At 38.1% G+C, this 19,253-nt stretch overlaps 4 protein-coding genes and 1 pseudogene across 4 annotated transcripts; 3 read left to right on the forward strand and 2 right to left on the reverse strand.

Annotated features, from left to right (window-relative positions):
- Nucleotides 1-1,436: 1,436 nt before the first annotated feature.
- Nucleotides 1,437-3,386, forward strand: LOC104710982 (uncharacterized). Its single transcript, XM_087503839.1, has 6 exons — nucleotides 1,437-1,496; nucleotides 1,590-1,877; nucleotides 1,991-2,277; nucleotides 2,365-2,443; nucleotides 2,585-2,981; nucleotides 3,071-3,386. Exons 1-6 carry the CDS (start codon nucleotides 1,437-1,439, stop codon nucleotides 3,343-3,345), a joined length of 1,386 nt encoding a protein of 461 aa, XP_087359965.1. The 3' UTR covers nucleotides 3,346-3,386.
- Nucleotides 3,387-4,558: 1,172 nt separating this feature from the next.
- On the reverse strand, nucleotides 4,559-6,226 carry LOC147919093 (uncharacterized). Its single transcript, XM_087504249.1, has one exon. The coding sequence runs from the start codon at nucleotides 6,224-6,226 to the stop codon at nucleotides 4,559-4,561; it is 1,668 nt and encodes a 555-aa protein (XP_087360375.1).
- A 1,977-nt stretch (nucleotides 6,227-8,203) lies between these two features.
- On the forward strand, nucleotides 8,204-11,264 carry LOC147919094 (uncharacterized). The gene is made up of 7 exons (XM_087503840.1): nucleotides 8,204-8,464; nucleotides 8,546-9,052; nucleotides 9,138-9,297; nucleotides 9,390-9,748; nucleotides 10,023-10,630; nucleotides 10,723-10,822; nucleotides 10,899-11,264. The coding sequence occupies exons 1-7, from the start codon at nucleotides 8,204-8,206 to the stop codon at nucleotides 11,262-11,264; spliced, it is 2,361 nt and encodes a 786-aa protein (XP_087359966.1).
- Nucleotides 11,265-15,345: 4,081 nt separating this feature from the next.
- On the reverse strand, nucleotides 15,346-16,341 carry LOC147919095 (uncharacterized; annotated as a pseudogene).
- Nucleotides 16,342-17,346: 1,005 nt separating this feature from the next.
- LOC147919096 (uncharacterized) lies at nucleotides 17,347-18,472 on the forward strand. Its single transcript, XM_087503841.1, has 5 exons — nucleotides 17,347-17,481; nucleotides 17,570-17,840; nucleotides 17,915-18,026; nucleotides 18,108-18,232; nucleotides 18,342-18,472. The coding sequence occupies exons 1-5, from the start codon at nucleotides 17,347-17,349 to the stop codon at nucleotides 18,470-18,472; spliced, it is 774 nt and encodes a 257-aa protein (XP_087359967.1).
- The last annotated feature ends 781 nt before the right edge of the window (nucleotides 18,473-19,253 follow it).

A 19,253-nucleotide genomic window follows, 5' to 3' on the forward strand; every position in this document is an offset into this window, starting at 1 on the left:
GAGAAAAAGAGCATTGGATGTTGGTGCAGTGATGGAAGATATTGCTAGGAATTCTTACCAGTTACGTAACAAGGAGACACTAAAGCCATCCTCTTCTGGAGAGTCACTAATGGAGAAGCTAGATAAACTTTACAACATGGTTACGGATGGGTTCAGAGATATCAATTGCCGGTTATCGAAAATAGAGGAGAGTCTGAGAAATTATAAACCTACCAATACAGACGATCAAGTAAAACATTTTTTATTTATTTATCAACTTCCAGCTTCCTCTTTATCAACTGGTAACCGTTTTTTTTTTGTGTTGTAGGAGCAACACCAAGATAGTGGAATGTCTCCAGTTGCCAGTTCTCCAAGCGCTGAACAAAGTACAGATAATGTGACTCAAGTTTCTGACTCTCAGATTCCTACGGAGGTAAGAATTTTTTTTCTTACTTGTAAATTAAATTTTAGGGAAAGTAGTCTTAATTCTGTACTAATGCTTCCTAAAAACGATTTGTATTTGCAGAGTGGTGATGGGATCCATCCGACTAACAATTCTCCCACTGAACAATATACATGTGACTTTCAGATTCCTACGGAGGTAAGAATTTTTTTTCTTACTTGTAAATTAAATTTTAGGGAAAGTAGTCTTAATTATGTACTAATGCTTCCTAAAAAACGATTTGTATTTACAGAGTGGTGATGGGATCCGTCCAACTAACAATTCTCCCACTGAACAATATACATCTGAGACTCAGATTCCTAAGGAGGTAAGAATCTGTTTCTTATTTGTTGTTTGAATATTAGGGAAAGTATTCATAATTATGCACTAAAGCTTCCTAAAAAACGAATTATATTTGCAGTGTGGTGATGGGATCCGACCATCTAACAGGTCTACCACTGAACAAAAAACAGTGCATGTGGCTCTGACTTCTGAGACTCAGATTACTAAGGAGGTAAGAATTGATTTGGTATTTGTATTTTGAATGATAGGGAAAGTATTCTTAATCAATGTACTAAAAGCTTCTAATGTTTTTTTCAGCAATCATTGATTGACTGTGTACAATTGCTGCAAGAAGTTGAAGTTAGGTGTGAGAACAAAGGGAGCAAAGGAATAGTGCGAGCAATTCATGATACAGGAATCAGTGTTTTAATGGACAAATCAAAGAAAGAAGAATGTTTTGGAAAAGAACAAATACTGTTTTTCCATAGAGAGAATGAAGGTGAACTAAATCAGAAGAGAAGGAAGGTGAACCAAATCCAGAAGTTTTAACTGCTGAGGTAAATTTAATGATTCTTAGAACTTTTTAAAAATATTCTAACACATTATATTGACAAGTGAAATAATTCATCTCTAGTTCTTTACTCCAAGCGAAAACCAAACAGAGAGGTTCACCCAAACCGAAAAGCTCGATTCAGAAGCTCAGATGACCCAGAAGCTTGATTCAGAAGCTCAGATGACCCAGAAGCTCGATTCAGAAGCTCAGATGACCCAGAAACTCGATTCAGCTGTTGATGTAAGTTTTATTATACAACTTTTTCCTGTTATTAATTTTGTAAGAAAGTCTTCTTAAGCTAAAAAAAGGTTCTAAAACGTGTTTTGCTTGTAGGGTGATGAGGAGAACCTTCCTCAGGAAGGTGATGATGAAGTGAACCTTCCTCAGGAAGGTGAGAACCTTCCTCAGGAAGGTGATGATGAAGAGAACCTTCCTCAGGAAGGTGATGATGAAGTGAACCTTCCTCAGGAAGGTGAGAATCTAAATGATGGTCTTGATAAAGAAGAAGATCATGTACCAGAAGGAGTGAGCCCAAATGATGGTGATGATGAAAAAGAAGACAAACAGAATCCACAAGATGAAGGACCATCATTTGATCTTAAATGTTTTAGTTCACCTGAGGTATGTCAATTTAATTCAGTTCTTGTTTGTTTTGTATATATCATTGCTGATTTTTGTAAAAAGTACAAAGAGGACATTCATAAACACGTTTCTTTGTTACATCTTGATTTTAGGAAAAAAAGAGAAAGCTGGATAAGAAAGATAAAATTGTTATTCCAAGAAAGAAGCAAAAAGTTGATGGTGATGGTGAGAAGCAAAAAGATGATGGTGAAGGTGAGAAGCATGTTCCAAGGCGAAGCAATCGGTTCACAACTCCATCATTTTCAACCATTACTCCATATAAAGCACCAAGAAACCCTGCCACATCTGCTATTCATCCAATGTTCAACCCTTTCCTGTCTCCATCTTTCAATGATATTGAAGAATTAAATTCTTGGAAGAGCTCAAATATCAGAACAGGGTTAGTGTGACGTTTTAACAATTCTTGTCAACTTTAAAAATTAAGTTTTTATCAAAGTATAAGAGAATGTTTTTTTGATAATTCCAGGGTAATAACGGATACAGAACCATTAACCTCACATTGGATACATTTGCTGGGAAGACCAGAGAAGAAATTGCAAGAAACGGTACTGCTCACAAAATTTGTTTCAGTTTCTTTTGTGTTAGGTGGTTTCATGAATCTTATCCTGAATGTCAGATTATTAAATATTATCGTGTCTATTTCTCCTAATATACTAAAAGTCTTTTTCTTTCTTTTTTTAATGTAGCATATTGATGCAGCTTTGGGATTACTTTGGTTGAGAAGAAACAAGGATCCCATTTATTTTCACAACAAGAGACTTCCGAAATCAACCTTTGTGAAGCCAGACTTCTTTTCAAATTTGAAAGCTGGATACTTCAGTTTCAAGGAGGATAAGTTTAAATCACAACACGTGTTTCCAAAAGAAGTCATTGATATTGTGAGTGGGAAGTTGCCTTCGGTTTGTCATCCTACTGAGAAGTGGCAGGATCTCGAGGGAGTTTATGGTATTGCCTATAACTCTAAATACAAACAGTACATTGGTATGGAAATAAGCTTCAAGTCCAGGAAGATTACTGTTTTTGATTGTCGAACTCATGAGAGTAAAGGTGACTTGGTGGAAACTCATGTTAAGCCAATTGCAGGTAAGAACTTATTTGATTATGATAATTTGATTATGATGTGAATTTTATGCTTGTGATATATTACTGATAACTATTTGTGTGTATTGCAGAGATGATACCTTATCTCTTACGCACTGAAAGAAACAGAGGAACAGTTGATCTGTCTCCATTTAAAGTCTTATGCCCTAAGAAGTTCTTTCGTCGCATTAAGAGTGAAGCAAACTGTGGATTATTCATCCTCAAAATGGTGGAATGCCACTCAATGGGCGTAGAAGAGATGATGAGTAAGCTTCAAGAAGAGGTTTCAGAAGATATTAGAGCCAAGTTATGTTTTGATATCTATCATGATATCATTCTTAAGAAGATTGAGATGTTTAGAGGTTGATTTTTTGTTTTCAGATGGTAGACTTTTCTTTGGATTTATAAGTTTACAATGGATTTATTCGAATCATATGTTGTGTGTTTTGGGATTATGATTTAAATGTTAAAATACTTAGTAAATGGTGTGTTTTGTGAAACTTTTCTTATTTTAGATGGTCTTTGTACAAATTAGGGAAAGAATGAAAAGTTATTTAGGAAGGGTTTATAGAAAATCAGGATGACTTTCCTCAAAAAAATAAAAAATAAGGATGGCATTCCTTAAATGCGCACCCAGGAGGTTCAAACCCGCGACATCGAGAGTTTACAAGGGGGAGAGTAACCAGTAGGCCAAAGCCTGTTATTCGGTAATTAGTAATAAGCTTTATTATATATGGTGAAACACTTAGGATAACATTTAGGAAGGGATTACAAAAAATAAGGATGGCATTCCTTAAATGCGCACCTAGAAGGTTCGAACCCGCGACATCGAGAGTTTACAAGGGGGAGAGTAACCAGTAGGCCAAAGCCTGTTATTCGGTAATTAGTAATAAGCGTTATTATATATGGTGAAACACTTAGGATGACATTTAGGAAAGGATTACAAAAAATAAAGATGGCATTCCTTAAATGCGCATCCAGGAGGTTCGAACCCGCGACATCAAGAGTTTACAAGGGGGAGAGTAACCAGTAGGCTAAAGCCTGTTATTCGGTAATTAGTAATAAGCTTTATTATATATGATGAAATATATAGGCTATTTATTTTAGGAAGACTATTTTTTTATTTAGGATAGCATTCCTTAATAGTGTAGGTATGTAATTTAAGAAATAATGATGCAAAAATGGATTCACAACCTATAAAAACACACAAAAACAAGAATGTGTGTTAAAAAAACTGAAAGCTTTCATAAATAACAACATAAAGGAAAGACAAATTATATCTACTAAAAAAACTTAATTATATTTAGGAAGGAGTTTCTGAAATTCAGGATGACCTTCCTTCACAATATAAAAGTATGTTGTCTTAATGTTTCACATAACAGAATGACTACCCAATCAAATGAAAACTATAAATTGAAATTAAAGAATAGAATACTGTAAAGTATGAAACACATCATCCTATTTGTATCATCCTCTACAACACCTACAAAAAAAAAAATGAAAATGTTAAAATATATATCCCAAAAATGTCACAGATTCAACATATAGCTTTGTTGTATGAATTTATAACTAACCGATAATCATATGGGAAGTCGGCATGTACTCTTATTGTGTCCTGCTGTGCCACATCTACTGCACTTGTGACTCTGAGACTTTGAACCTGGCACCCCAAATTCTCCAACAGATCGCTTTCTTTTTTTTGGTGGTCTCCCACTGTTTGGCTTACTAAATGGAGGTGCACAAAAGAATTCTTCTATAGAATCAGGGAAAATCCAATCTTTTATATCTCCATTCGGGTGTATGCTTTCAGCATATACTTTAGCCCATGTCTCAGTCAAGTAGCAAACATGAACAAACTTATTTTCATCCCTATTTGAACGCTTCGCAGCAGCAATGGCATAAATGCACGGAATTTTGTCGATGTCAAAAACACAGCAACTGCAATGCATGTTTTTCAAGTGAACAATAAACTTGTTAATGTTGTCCTTCACCTCAAACTCGTCTTCATCAACTTGGAAAACGTCAAGTTTCATTGCATCTGAGAACCTTGATACCAACTTGTTCACTACTTGCGGCGTGACAAGCTTGTCATGTTTAGCAGCCTTTTCACGTCTCTCATGAAACCACGAAGTCAAAGTTAACCTGATTGTCTCAAGGAGAGAAAGAACTGGCAACTCTCTTGGTTCTTTCAACATCGAATTAAATGATTCAGCAATGTTTATTGTCACATTATTGTAACGATTAGAAGGAGCATAGGAACGAGCCCATTTTCTGAAATCAGCCTTTTGTAAATACTCAGTCAACTTAGGATTTGCATCTTGAATCTGGATGAATATTTTAGCAAACTCTTCACGAGTATAAGCAATGGCTGCAGATTCAACAAGTGGCAAATATGATTGACCCTTGAAACTTACTTTGATGTTGTTTCCAAGGTGGTATTTGCAGATTCCATGATGTGATGCTGGATACAACTCTGTAAGTGCTTTTGCAATGGACGATGCACGATCAGAGACAAACACCAAATCTGGGGCATCAGGTATGATAGTACGGAGACACCTAAAAAACCAATTCCAAGATTTATCATTTTCTGAATCAACAATAGCAAAGCCTATCGGGTATAGGTGATGATCTCCATCTTGTGCTGTAGCTACTAATAAAGTTCCTTTAAATTTCCCCTCCAAGAAGGTACCATCTACTGCAATCACTCTTCTCAGCAAATCAAAACCTCTTATCGATGGACCGAATGCAATGAACACATATTTGAATTTAGTACCAGAATCCATCTCAAGATAAACAACTGATCCTGGATTTCTTTCCTTAGCCATGAACAACCATTTTGCTATGTTGTGGTAACTGTCCTCAGGAGTTCCTCGAACCAAAATCTGAGCTGCCTCTTTTGCTCTCCAAGCTTTTTTGTATTGTATATGAACACCATGATGTAATCTAACTCTCTCAATTATCTGTTTTGGCTTGAGTCCAGCCTTCTTTTCTGCAAAATGACTGCAAATAAAAGAACCAAGGAGTTTTGCAGTGGCTTGCCTATGGTTCGCATTCCTGTACGTTGTATCACAATTGTGTTCTCCCATATACTTAATCACTACAAAGAAATCAGATGACTTGAGCTTCGTTGCACGCATCTTCCAGTTGCATCTAGGGTCGACACAACCCAATATCAATCTTGTTCTGTCTGACCACAATGATCTGAACTCAAACTTGAACTCAAGTGCAAACAGCCGCATCTTCATCATCAACTCTACTTTGTTTTTGAAATATTTCCCCTCATGTATATAATCAGTCCCTTGAGTGTGATGTGAAAAACCTCTAGGAATACCATCATAAATCACTTTTTCAGCAGTGGAACAGGTATCAGAATGTGATTCAGAAACTGTGGCGCCACTTCCACTTGGTTCATGAAACTCCTACATATAAAATGTAAACATTAGGGGATATCTGATAAAGACTTTAGGACGACTTTCCTAACATATAGATATCAGACTTGATTTCATCATATCCTTCTTAATGCACAAAGAAAGATTCTAATATATATGACTCTATTCTTCACAGCAAGCACCTATTACAAAAAGCACATATGTATTCTATCATTTGTAAGACATTGTTTTTTGAGTAAAAAAATAGAGCCAAGTTTACCTTGGTTAGATAACGAACTGATGCAACAGATATATCACTATTTGAAAACTGAAAACCTTGAATGCATCTGTTGTTCTCTAAAGTAGCTGACAGAGTATTACTTTCAACATTCCCAGAATCAATAGGCAACTACATAAAAAAACAAAAAAAAAACATCATATATAAGAAAGACATACTAATGCAGTAAGAAAACTACAGTATATTCACTTACAGTCACACATAAACGATTCAACTCAGGGTCATCTTGAAACTTCCTGAAAAATGTCTGTACTTGATGATCATTTCGCAAATACATTGGTGGAGAATCTTCTACCATCAAATTCATCCTTGAAGAAAGCCTATAGCTAAGTTTGATATCATTCACTAAACAATCAAGTCCAAAATCTTCAATTACCATCTCAGCTAAAACCTTATATGTGATATTCTCATCTACTTCACTAAGCGATCCTCCTTTTTTAGAATCAATTGCAAAATCCCATACTCCTCTATGGTTTTGTTTCCACTCCCCACAAACAGAGTATAACTCAATCATAGTTACTAATCAGTTAGAGATCACCTTGCGATTGAGGCTAGATCTCAATATGAATCGAGAGGAACCACTACCAAATTGAAATTGCGAATCGAGAGGAACCACTATCAAATTAAGCAGGATCGATCACTAAACTGACATCGGAGCTAGACAAAGTTGACAGATATCGCCGGAAATGATGGGACACAACGACGGAGCTAATCGTTACCGGAAGATCTCGTCGGAGAAATTGGTGCCATCGTATTTCGTGGAAGAAATAATTTGAGTTTATAAAATCTTAACACAATTTGGGTTTATAAAATGCAACGATAAAAGAGTCATTATATTTATTAATGAATGGTATTGATGGAAAAATAAGGAATGTATGGTATTTGAGGAAAAAAAACTATTTAAATGGCATTTTAAGGCATTTCTCTATTTACTAGTATAGTTTTTTTGTTTTGGTTACTGACCTAATTCATCCTAAATAAATATCAGAGATAAAGAATAGGGAAATTACCTAGAATATTGCATAAAAGTAGGTTTATTACTAGACTAACACATTAAGATTTCTGTCTTACTAGAATAACACATAAAAGTTTGCAAATTACTTCTATATCTGAGTTGTGTGTTTTATTACGATTTATGCCATTCTCTTTTAAAACGAAGATCGTAAAAGGGGAAAATAAAAAGATCATAAACCTAAGTCGATCTCAGCTATTTTTAGATAGCTTGCGGCGTGAAAAGAATCTGTGTGGAGGACGTTTGGCTGGAGAACTACTGACGGCGAGTTGACGGCGAGGTGGTTTGAAGTAGAGGAGGAGGGAAATAAAGCGATTTGCTCAGAGGTAAATTTCTATATCGTGGTTTAGTCTCTATTGCTTAATGTTTTCTTATACCCGAGTATTACATAGTAGGCCTTGTATATTGTATGTTAGTTTTCTGTATGTTGTTGAGCTCTGTTTTTCGGAAGATATTTGTGTGACTTCATGTTGCTTCATTGCTAATCTAAGCAACAAATGTTTTGTGATATTGAATTAATAACTAAACTAAAGCTTCTGTCGTAGATATGGGGTCAAGCAAGAGGTATCCAAGTAGGTTGTATGGGGTTGGTAATTTTCCACTGCCGATGAGAAGCATGCACCACGATTGTAGTTTGTCCAATCTTGGTGGTTTGAAAGGCTTTGTTGGTGATGAGGTGTATGACAAAATAAGAAAGAATTCGCAGCTGGGAGTTCTATTGGATCTAGCCGAATCTGACTACCTGTTTTGTGGGAAGACCATCCATTATCTATTGTCCAATCAATTGGCAATAAACATTCCTTCGGAGGTATGGTTTTTGGTTGGAGGAAAGCCGTTGAGGTTCTCTCTATATGAATATGAAGAAATTAGTGGTTTGAATTGTGAGAAGATTGATGAAACAGAGTTTGAAGTCGATCATACACCTTTATGGGCGGCTTTAAAGGTGAAAGCTTTTAATGGACCCAACTGGGAGGAGCTAGTTGAGGGTTTGAGAAGCTGCCGTGGGTGGTCTGATGAAATGAAGACGCAGATAGCTCGGTTGTATCTTGTTCATGTTGGAGTGCTTGGTTTATCAAGGAACAGTCGGATTCCTCTGGAATACGCTAAACGGGCGTTGAATGAAGAAGCATTTGAGAGTTTTCAATGGGGTAGGGTTGGATTCAAGAGTTTAGTTGATTCCATCAAAGTCCTTGGGTTACCTAACAATGCTTATACCCTCCATGGATGTTTCCATGTATTGCTGATATGGGCATTTGAGAGTGTGAAGGTGCTGGGGGCTAGCTACGGGAATGTAAGAGAAGGTGTAGATTTGCCTCTGTTAAGGTGGAGAGGAGGGAGGCCAAGGAAGGATATCGAAGCCTTCATATCCGGGAGCAAACTCCTTAATAATGGGGAGGTATGCCTTCAATTTACGTATACATTATTTGTCTGCATTTTTTCTTTGTGATAGATTATTAAAAGTTATGGTATCTGAAATGCAGCTTCAGGTGAAGCATTTAGTACCTAAACCTTTGGAGTTTATATATCCAGATTGGCCAGGACAGTATTGTGTGTATGGTGTAGGAGAAGGTTTGAAGAAGAAACTGGATAATCTGCTGTTAGACGTGATCAATGGCGAAGTGGATGAAAGAGAATGGGATTGTGTAAAAAAAAAAGGAAGGGGGAACATACGAAGAAGAGGGAGAGGAGGCAACATGTTGCAGGGGTAAGTGACGATGATTTCCTTGAAACAGCCCCAACCAGCATCCGTTATGTCCCCAATAATGCGAAGGAGCATAAAGAAAGTGTTGGGGACAAATGTTCAGCAGAGAAGGCGTCTGGAGATAAGCATTCAGGTGTGCAGGGTGAAGATGGTAGTGGAAGGTTATTTACTATGGTTGAAACACTAGGGGCGAAAATGGATAATATTCAGATATCGTTTTCTAGAGCAATAGCGGAAGTTGTGTTCAAACTTCAAGGTATGGAGAGTAGGATGGGTAACTTTGAGAGTGACGTTCAACTATTGAAGAAAGTTGTTATCAATACAACGGATGGAGGAGCGCATACGCAAGGACCTCTTACATTAAGAAATGACGAACAAAAAATAGAGGAGGTATGATCTGCGTACCGTATTGATAAAATTGTTATTATATATCTATTGTTCAGTATGAAGTCATTGTATTTATATATTCGAGGAAACAATATCAATTTCAGTTTTGTGAAGTTGTATAATTAATTTTGTAATTATTTTGATATATGATTTTTTTCGTACACACAATTTCAATTTGTATACTTTGTCTCTAGTTTAACAGCGTCATATTATATTTCAAAGGTCTTGTAAATAACGTCAAATACATGTCTTTTGTTTCAAGTCATGGCTATATCAGATAAAGCATTCGGACAAGGATGGTTATAAAGTTGCTAGTTGTGTTAGGAATCCGTTAGCCATTAAGGATAAGGTAATGTGGTCTGGGAGTATTAAAATCGAACCAGAGGACAGTGTAGAGCGAATTCCAAAGCAGATGGTAGACATTGTACAGCGTGTCAAAAGAGTACAGAGTTGGGAGACAGAGGAAGGCGATAAAAGAGCAAAGTATAATGACAAAGTTGATGGAGCAGGTGCTCAACCCGTTCCTATTAATGTTATCCATCCGGTAAGTGGTGGTAACCCTCGCTCGTCGGATCGAAAGTGCGAATCTGTTGTGGATTTAACCAATGAGACCAGGAGTCGTGCATCGTCTCATACAGTGAAAGATAAGGAGAAAGCCATGTATTTTGCATATTTGTTACAAAAGGTGTTTCCTCCATCAAGAGAGCTTGATCTTCTATTAGTAGATCCAGTGGGCACCAATCCTAATGACGAATCAATGCGAGCTGCATTAATGACCCGACGTGAAAGCAACATTGTAGTCCTATCTTCCGCAGTGTACGATCCTTTTAGTGAGGCAAGTCCTGAGAAAATTGCAAAGCTGATGTCCTTCCTAACTGATGATTTGTAAGTCTTCATTTAGAGTTGTATATAATTAGTGTCTATATTCGGATTTGAGGACTACGATCTATAACTGATTTGTTAATTTTGGTATTCAGGGCTAAAGTACCTTCCACTGGAAATGCCAAATTTTATTTTCGCCTCCTGACTCCTAAACAATTGTGGCCAACTACAACATTCGGCTGGTTATGGGATGCGGTAAGCTTCGTAGCATAACATTTGACGCAGTTAACTATGGTATACTAATGCCTGATAGATGTCACTCGTGTTGCAGCACATGGTTACATGTATGCATATGTTCCGTATTAGGGGAACGCAAACGCCATCCCCATATAAAACAGATCGTATTGCTTTTCTCGATCCTTTGTTTGTTAGTATGTGGGCACTCGAATTCCCTAAAATGGAAGCCTCTAATCAATGGGTTTTTGGAGAAGGTTGTTTTGAGACGTACGTGGGATGGCTGCCAAAATACGGAATGACAAACAAAGTGTGGTTTGACGATGTAGACACCCTGCTCTTCCCATACAACCTCGATAACAACCATTGGGTAGCCATCGAAGCTGACTTAGTCCAGCGGAGGCTAAGAGTTTACGATAGCATAAACAGCGGTAGAACCGACGAGAGTCTACAAAAGAAGTGAAAACCGTTCGCAAAAATGATTCTACGCTTGATACAAGCATATAACCGAAGGTACAAAGATGAGCATATCGGGGCGGCATTTAGTTACTACCGGGTGAAAACACTCCCACAGAACTATCAACAAGGTGACTGTGGTGTGTACACGTTGAAGTGCTTAGAGTGTATAGCTCTTGGAGTAAATTACACAGGCCTATGTGATGCGGCCATGCCTTCTATTAGGATGAAACTTGCTGCAGACGTGTTTGATGAGGTCCCAGACCAAGACTGCTTTCTCCAACTAGATGCTACGTCGGAGACAGTAGATTATCCAGAAGCTGAGTTCAACTCGGGATCAAAAAGTTGAAGAGGTTCCATGTACATTACCGGAGCAGTATGATTTTGCAAAATTGAAGATTGATTTTACGCGTGTTGCTAATAGAAAATGCGTGTTTGGTTATTATTTTGGTAACATGTGGGATTTGAGGATGTCGTTCTTAGATTTTCCGAGGTCTGGTCACTCAAATAGCTCCTATCGGTTGTTTGTAAACCCTCTTCAGGTGTAGTGTTTTTTGTATATTGGAGGGTGTAGATATGTATCATTATGGCGTCTTTCTAACCAGTATTAGTATATGTTAGGCCTTTATCAGATGTGTACGTACCATCAACTAAGGAACGGCCTTATTATAGTCTGTGTACAGACGTACGTATATTTATGATCTGTGTACACATGTACGTGTATTCATCAGTGTACGTACAATCGTTTTTCTACCGTTATAGACTTTATTTTTAGGTGGATGGTTGGTGCTTAGTTTCTATCCATTATGAGCACACTAACTTGTCCCTACTGGCAATCCTATGATATGATGAGCGAGGCAATTAAATTGTATTCAAAGTCAGCGAACCATAATCATCCTAAGAGACTGTTACGGATCATATGGACCACCTGCGTGAAAGTAATAAGTACAACCAGGAAGAATGTTTATTCGCTACTTAATTTATCGGACCAATACCAGCTTCGTAGACGTCCATCGCGAACTTCTTTCAGAAATTGTCAATATTGTTGTCGCAGATCTTCAAGCAATCAGTGATCGGTTTACCCATGCTCAACAGTTCTAAAAACTTCATAGTAAAAGGTCCACAATCTCCCGTCCTCAAGTTTTGTCCTACTAGGCTAACCCTTTCAGAGGTAAATGGATCGAGAGGGTAGTTGACATCGATAACCCTCTGAAGTAGGTACGGTATCATCTCACACACCGGCTTGATCCGGGACATTACAAGGGTTTCTCTGGTGGAAGTCATCAAAGGATCGTAAATGGAAACATGTCTCGTTATAAGATTTATGCCCACTCCTACCCAATGCTTAGATTTCCAGTTCATTGGAGCATATATAACGTCGACATCTGTAACCCACTTCAACCTTGGTTCATGGTGCATCCTTTCCCCATTGACGATGTTGATGAGTACGTCGTCCCATCTGAAATTCCGTTTCGTTGTGCTCCTGTTGAATGCTTGGAACCTTCTTGTCAACTCGTAAAACAGAACGTCGTCCAAAACTACGGTCCTTTGTTTTATCATTTCTTCTCCGTTTTTGTGCCACAGCGTTAGGGCAATCATCTCCATGTGCTGCAGATGCAGTTAACTGCAAACCCGTTGTGGGATTTAAATCCAACAAGAAACCATGAACACACCAAAATCGTGTAGTTAAAGTTTAAAATATGTACCTGACTATGGACCCATTTTTGGGACGATATAAGAGTAGAGAAGAATAGGATATCTGCCTTGCGGAATCCGAAAAAGGTGTGTACCCTGTGCAATTTTTTAATTATGGATACCCTATATCAATGATTGAGGATATCAATATGTCATCGGAGTAATATATACTACACTTACACATTATCTTGTTTTATCAACTCGGTGAATTTGGCGAATTTTCCATCAGCAACATCTTCCATAGGATCGTATGAAACCGACCCTGCTTTTATCACTATGGCTTCGGATGGTTGACTCGCATGTATCTCCATTATCAATATCTCAGCCCGTCCTGTTTCATCCACAATAATAACCGTCTGCGGCACTAAATTGTCTGACTCACCGGGAATACATTCCTCCCCGGGACTTTGATCTGGTTGACCTCTAGTCTCTTTACAGCCCTCTTCGACATCGCTTTCGTTGGGTATTGCTTGGTCTCCGGCCTAATAAGATGCACGTACATACATTAGTTGTGACGTACACTTGACCATCTTAGTAGACACTATAAATATGGCAAATATTCGAAATAAAAAAATAAGTTTGCACAATTGGAGGTAAACTGTTGTTTCTATTTGTACATGTCCATCAGTTTTGTTACAGCCTTCCATGCCATTGCTTTCAATTTGTAGTGCTTGGACTTCGGCCTAATAAGGTGTACGTACATAGATTCATACTTACGTACACAAATATCACAAATACTCAAAATCATCAAAGTTAGACACTTGCCTCTTGTTCACCGTCAACTGCAGTTTCATTTTCTACAGGTATTTCGGTTTTGTTACAACCCTCATCTGACTCGCCTTCCTGACGTCTTATGTCCCCTCCGTTACTGTTAAACCACTCGAACTCGAGTTTCCCGCCTTCTTGATGCAGTTCTTTCCCATCCTCCTATTCAAAATAATGAAACTTTTAAGACGCGTGTTCGTAGTAGGTCCGTTGCTAGAAGCAAAATTTTGCACACGTGTAGATTAGAGGAGATAAACAAATAACCGAATATATATGAAACCCACAGATGGTTATCCCTTTTATGGTTACTTCCTGACCTACCATTTTGTTACAATGCAGATCAAGTTCCATTTTAGTATTCAGCTGCAGCAATATCTATTCAATTAAAGGTGGACAATGCTTTATTACGAATTTAGTGTTGTAATCTCCATTCCGTGTCAAATACTTACATCGGATATGATTTTAGTTGGTGATAACTCGACAGCAATGTCCCCCTCGTCACAATCTTGGCGACATTCATTAACTCCATTGTCCGGGGATGGTTCGTTCAGGCCACAGTCGTTATTATCGGTGACCCACTCATTAATATGAGTACGGGTTGTATCCTACGGTCAAATATATAAAGCGTATATGATAGGTGCATAGGCATAAACACCCCCATTACGTTGATTGAGTCGTATTCTAAAGAGGATCTTGTTGTCCATTACCTGGCCTCCAACTAAAGAGTCACCACTTACAGTGTGTTGACCATCTATGGCATCCTTCGAACCATCATTATTCCGATCACCCTGTGCACACCACGATAGCAACATAAATTAATATATGTAAGTAGTGAGAAAATTACTACCCTTAAGCTATTTGTCATATCAACCTTAGAAGTGGCAGCGCATCCCCTGTTTCTGACCTTCTCTCCCTTTTTTTTCATAACCATTACTGAACTCATTCTTCTAAACTTTATAGTTTTCCCTCTTTTTGTTTTTTGAATACTTCTTCTCTGAAACTGTATGCCAAGCGTCAGAAGGTTCCCCATGTTCGATTCTTTTAACCTCTAATAGTGCAGCTCTTATCTCCTTGCGGATCTCTGTACGTACGAAAATCTCCATGTTTGCCTGATTTTCCTTCATCAGAGCTTCTTGTTTCCTGTAGAACCGGTATAGTTCCGCCTTAAACCTTTCAAATTGGTCATCGTCCAAACGTTCATGAACAACGTGCGTACCCCCCGGTCGCGCATCAGTTCTCGTGCTCTTCTCTTTCTTATTGTCAATTGTTGCGGTGTCTGCTCTTTTCCTCTTCCGACAGTCAACTGTAACTATATCACTAATTAACCATTAATTTTTTTAAAAATTAACTTTATAGTGTATCCCTTTGTAATGTATAAATGTTTTTAATACCTTTCTCTTCGGGACGTGTCTGTTTTGGACACCTATCATCACCTCCCATCCATATTGCCTCATCCCATTTGTGGCCTGCTTTAATAAGATTTTCAATGTTGTCAACTTGATGGTCTTCCTCTTCGTCACGCCACGCCAATTCTCGACTATCACAATGATCCCCACTACCAACCATCCGTCTAATAACCACCTATAATATGATTACAAAAATATATACATTTTATGGAACTTATAGATTCAGGTCGTTAACGTATTATATCTGATAGACAAGGGATAAGTACATACCTCTTTAGCAGCCTCGCATGCGAAGATGTCTGCTGTCTTGATTGGCCGCAGTTTAGCCAGATTGTGGATCGATCTTTGATTAAACGCCTGATCCTGAACGTCAGATGGTACTAATCTTGCAATTGCAGGGACAGATTGGAAAGCCAGCAGCTAGAGTGCTAGAGGAAATCCATGAACAGCAACTGATTGTTGCTTGAAAGTTTTTACTAAGCTGTCTACGTCTGCTGGACATTTAAATCCTGTTATAGTCTCCAGCGTCCGTTCAAATGACAACCTTCCCCATGGATATTTTAAAAAAAAATCAATATTCTTGGTCATCTCCACTGTCTTCGGATCTGGTTTTACTGGTTGCGTGGCGCATGTTAGAACTCCATCAACTATTATAATCAGCGCTAAAGCTAGTTTCTGCCACGATTCCATTTCCTCAGTCTCCAACCTTTTTACCAACTCGGAGATCGTTGGTTCCATGTTTTCCCCGAATAGAACCTCCCAAACAGTCTTACATCCTTTATCCGTTTTTGTAGCTCTTTCCACATCTCTCTTTTTAGGATAATTCCCACATTCGAGTCCTGTCAACTCTGCAAATTCCTGTAAACCAAACTTGATTGGATTGCCACCAAACACAATCCACATCTCATGCCGCTTTTTGGTCACCAATTGACGGCAAACAAATCCATGAACAAGTTTACCGGAGAACGAGATCTTGTTAGCAGGGATACGAAAAAGCTGCCCAAATGGAGACTCTAACAAGTTTTCCATTTCCTTTGTTCCACTCAGCACCCTCGATATTGTAGAAAGATATTCCGGTTTTGAATACGCATTTATCTTGGTTTTGAGAGGGTAACGGTCAAGAGGAAATAACCTCCTCGGTAGATCCAAGCTCAATTGAGGAACGATCTCTACAGCCTCGGGATCCATCCTATCACCACGAAGTAACCCTAATACCATATTAATATGTACGTACACTAAACCAATTAACCCTAATACCAATGTCTACCAAAGTTCACTTCTGTTGACGATTAGGGTTATTTAGCCTCTGCCCGCCGCAAATACAAAACTATTCATTGATTTCACATCCTGGGCTACTCAAATCGATACTTAATTGTATTTGCTATATACTCTTCCAACGTAATATAGAATTTGGGGGAACAATCCCTCTTCCAATTTAAAGTAGGAAGTCAAGACAAACACTTACCTTCTGATTCAACACCGGTGATGATAGAGGGATCGAAACTACTCGCCTTTTTCTGATTTCACCTGACCTCTGTAATCTCTTCTTCCTTAAATGTTCCGTCGCCGACTTGTAGGGAGTGTCGTTTTGTAGTACTTATCCCAGATCTAAACACCTTGATTCAAGAAATTGGGAGGTAAAACAACCCTATCGGACAGAAGATTCTGCCGTCGCAGCTGAGGCGTCAGTTTTCCGTCTATTAGCAAGAAAGAAGATTTTGCCTCTACTACTAAACTATTTAAAAATAATTTTTTATTTATACACAGTGCAATGGCTGAGCTTGTCTTTAATTATTTTTATTCATAATATACTGTTTTTCAACGTTATTGGTTCATTTGCACTATATATCAGCCTTTATCTGTCAGTTTATACCAGATGAGATCTATTCCTTGATGTTTTATAAAGTTTTACATTGAATTGGTTTGTTAAATGAACCAATATATTTTCCGGCTATATATATAACGTCGAATATATGGTCATAATTAAGTGGTGCATGCGATGTATCGTCTTCGCTTAACCGGCTGTTACACGTGTTAATTATCTAAATGCTATGTATCTGTATGGATTGCAGTCACGACGTTTGAAAAACCACAATATGATACATCCGTTTGTGTTTCTTTGCGGATTATATAAGAAGACAAATACACACCCGGTGAAGTATGTATTCGTCTCTCAAAAACCAAAATATCACATCACTAAGTAAACATAAGTGCAACAAAGTCATGGTGCATTTCGACAGGCTATCCGATCTCCAGACGTGGCGTTCTGATTGGAAGGTTTCTGTTAAGATCATCCGCAAGTGGAGAAAGAGAGAAGCGAACATCGTCACCTTCGAAATGGTTGTTTCGGATGTGTTCGTAAGTGACTCGTCTCATCATCATATTATATGCACTTAATATTAAATGATTCATGTAGATCATGGTTGAACTTTTTTCGTATTCTTAGGGCGATAAGATGCAGGCAACAATCACCGAGGACCTGTTGCCCCAATTCTCTGCGGGGATTGAGGAGGGTTTGTGGAAAACCTTCTCTAATTTCGTCGTCACTGACGACACATCCGCTGTGAAGGTCGTGGCTTCCAACTACCGGATCATATTCACTGCTAGGACGGTTGTGGACAACATTCGTTGCTTGTCGACCAATCACTACATCGACTACGTCCCCTTCGACCAAATTTATGAACGATGGCCTCCTTGGACCCAGAACTGCTGCTTAGGTAACGTTGCATTGTGTTGTTACGTTTTTTAATATCAAATCCAATACCATAATTCTAATGAAATGAAACCATAGAGACGATGGGGCAAGTAACTCACGTCGAACAAAGAATATTGGTGGACGATCCAACTGCTCCACGTTTTGCCGAGAGGACCCGGTTGAAACAGTTTTCATTGACGAATCTCGAGTGAGTCGTTTTGGCGATTATTAGCTTTCACACACTTTAAAGATATACCGTCCTATTAACGTAAGGTGTCTCTTTGGGTAGGGGGCATCACTTGCGATGTGTGGCTTATGATGAAATGGTCGATGATTTCGCCCGCAATTTTTGGCTATGCGGAGGCAAACCAGTTGTAGTCTTGCGATTCTGGAGGCCCAAGTTTAAGGATGGAGGTACGGATTAGGCAAACGTATTTAAAATAATTCAATCACCTTTTCAATATAAGATTACTTCATAATACTAATTTTGGTTACCCTTTTTCCTTATTTTTCCACACCGCAGGAGGGATGGAATTGGTTAGTCAACCGGGTGTTTCTAAAGTGATATTTGAACCACCCTTCCCTGAGGTTAGAGATTTCAAACTCCGGTTGGAATACTTCGACCAGCGCGAGCGGAGTGAAGACGATTCGTAGCCTATGTTTCCATTTGTCAATGTTGCTTACATTATAAACTTCTAAACCATGTTGCTGAACTCTTTATATTATCTTTATTACCTACATCCAAACAATCTATCTAACGTGGATAGGAATATTTTGATGTAAAATGTTTGTGTGTTATACGCATGGTTAATTATATATATTTATTTTAATTTGGTAAGCATCTTCCTAATACTGCCAACCTTTAATGTTAGACGTATGTGTACAAACGTGTACAAATGTTTATGTTTAATTGGAAGGGTTTGGTCGATAATATTAACACGACAAGGTTCCAAACAGTCTTTTTTTTAGACGACAAAATATGTCACTAAACCAAATATAACGTTTATAACTTGATTTCAAACAATTAACCCACAACCCAAAATACTACTCTAATAAAACGACATAACTACATTAAGAAATAGGTCATTGTTGCTACTATAAACAAAGTCGCAACAAACTCATTAGTCAGTTTTAATTTCATAATTAATCCATCACTCTTGTACGCAATCAACTTCTTCATCCTTTCCAACTCCATCTGATTTTCCTTGTGCATATTTAAGATGTTAGCAATGTCCTCTTTTTGTGCCTGAAGCGCTTCACGCAAATTCAAACTAGTTAACTTTAGAATATCTTCCTTCACTGTTTTCAGTTCCTCCATCATAGCACCATCCCACCATTTAAAAATGTGATAGTCCCCATCCTGCATTAATTTAAAAATATTGTTTTACACGAAAGTTAAATTATGCAAATAAATCTGATCTTTAATCAACCTCGG

The sequence above is a fragment of the Camelina sativa genome, chromosome 20, assembly GCF_030686135.1.
Source record: "Camelina sativa cultivar CO46 ecotype springtype chromosome 20, ASM3068613v1".
Classification (NCBI taxonomy): domain Eukaryota; kingdom Viridiplantae; phylum Streptophyta; class Magnoliopsida; order Brassicales; family Brassicaceae; genus Camelina; species Camelina sativa.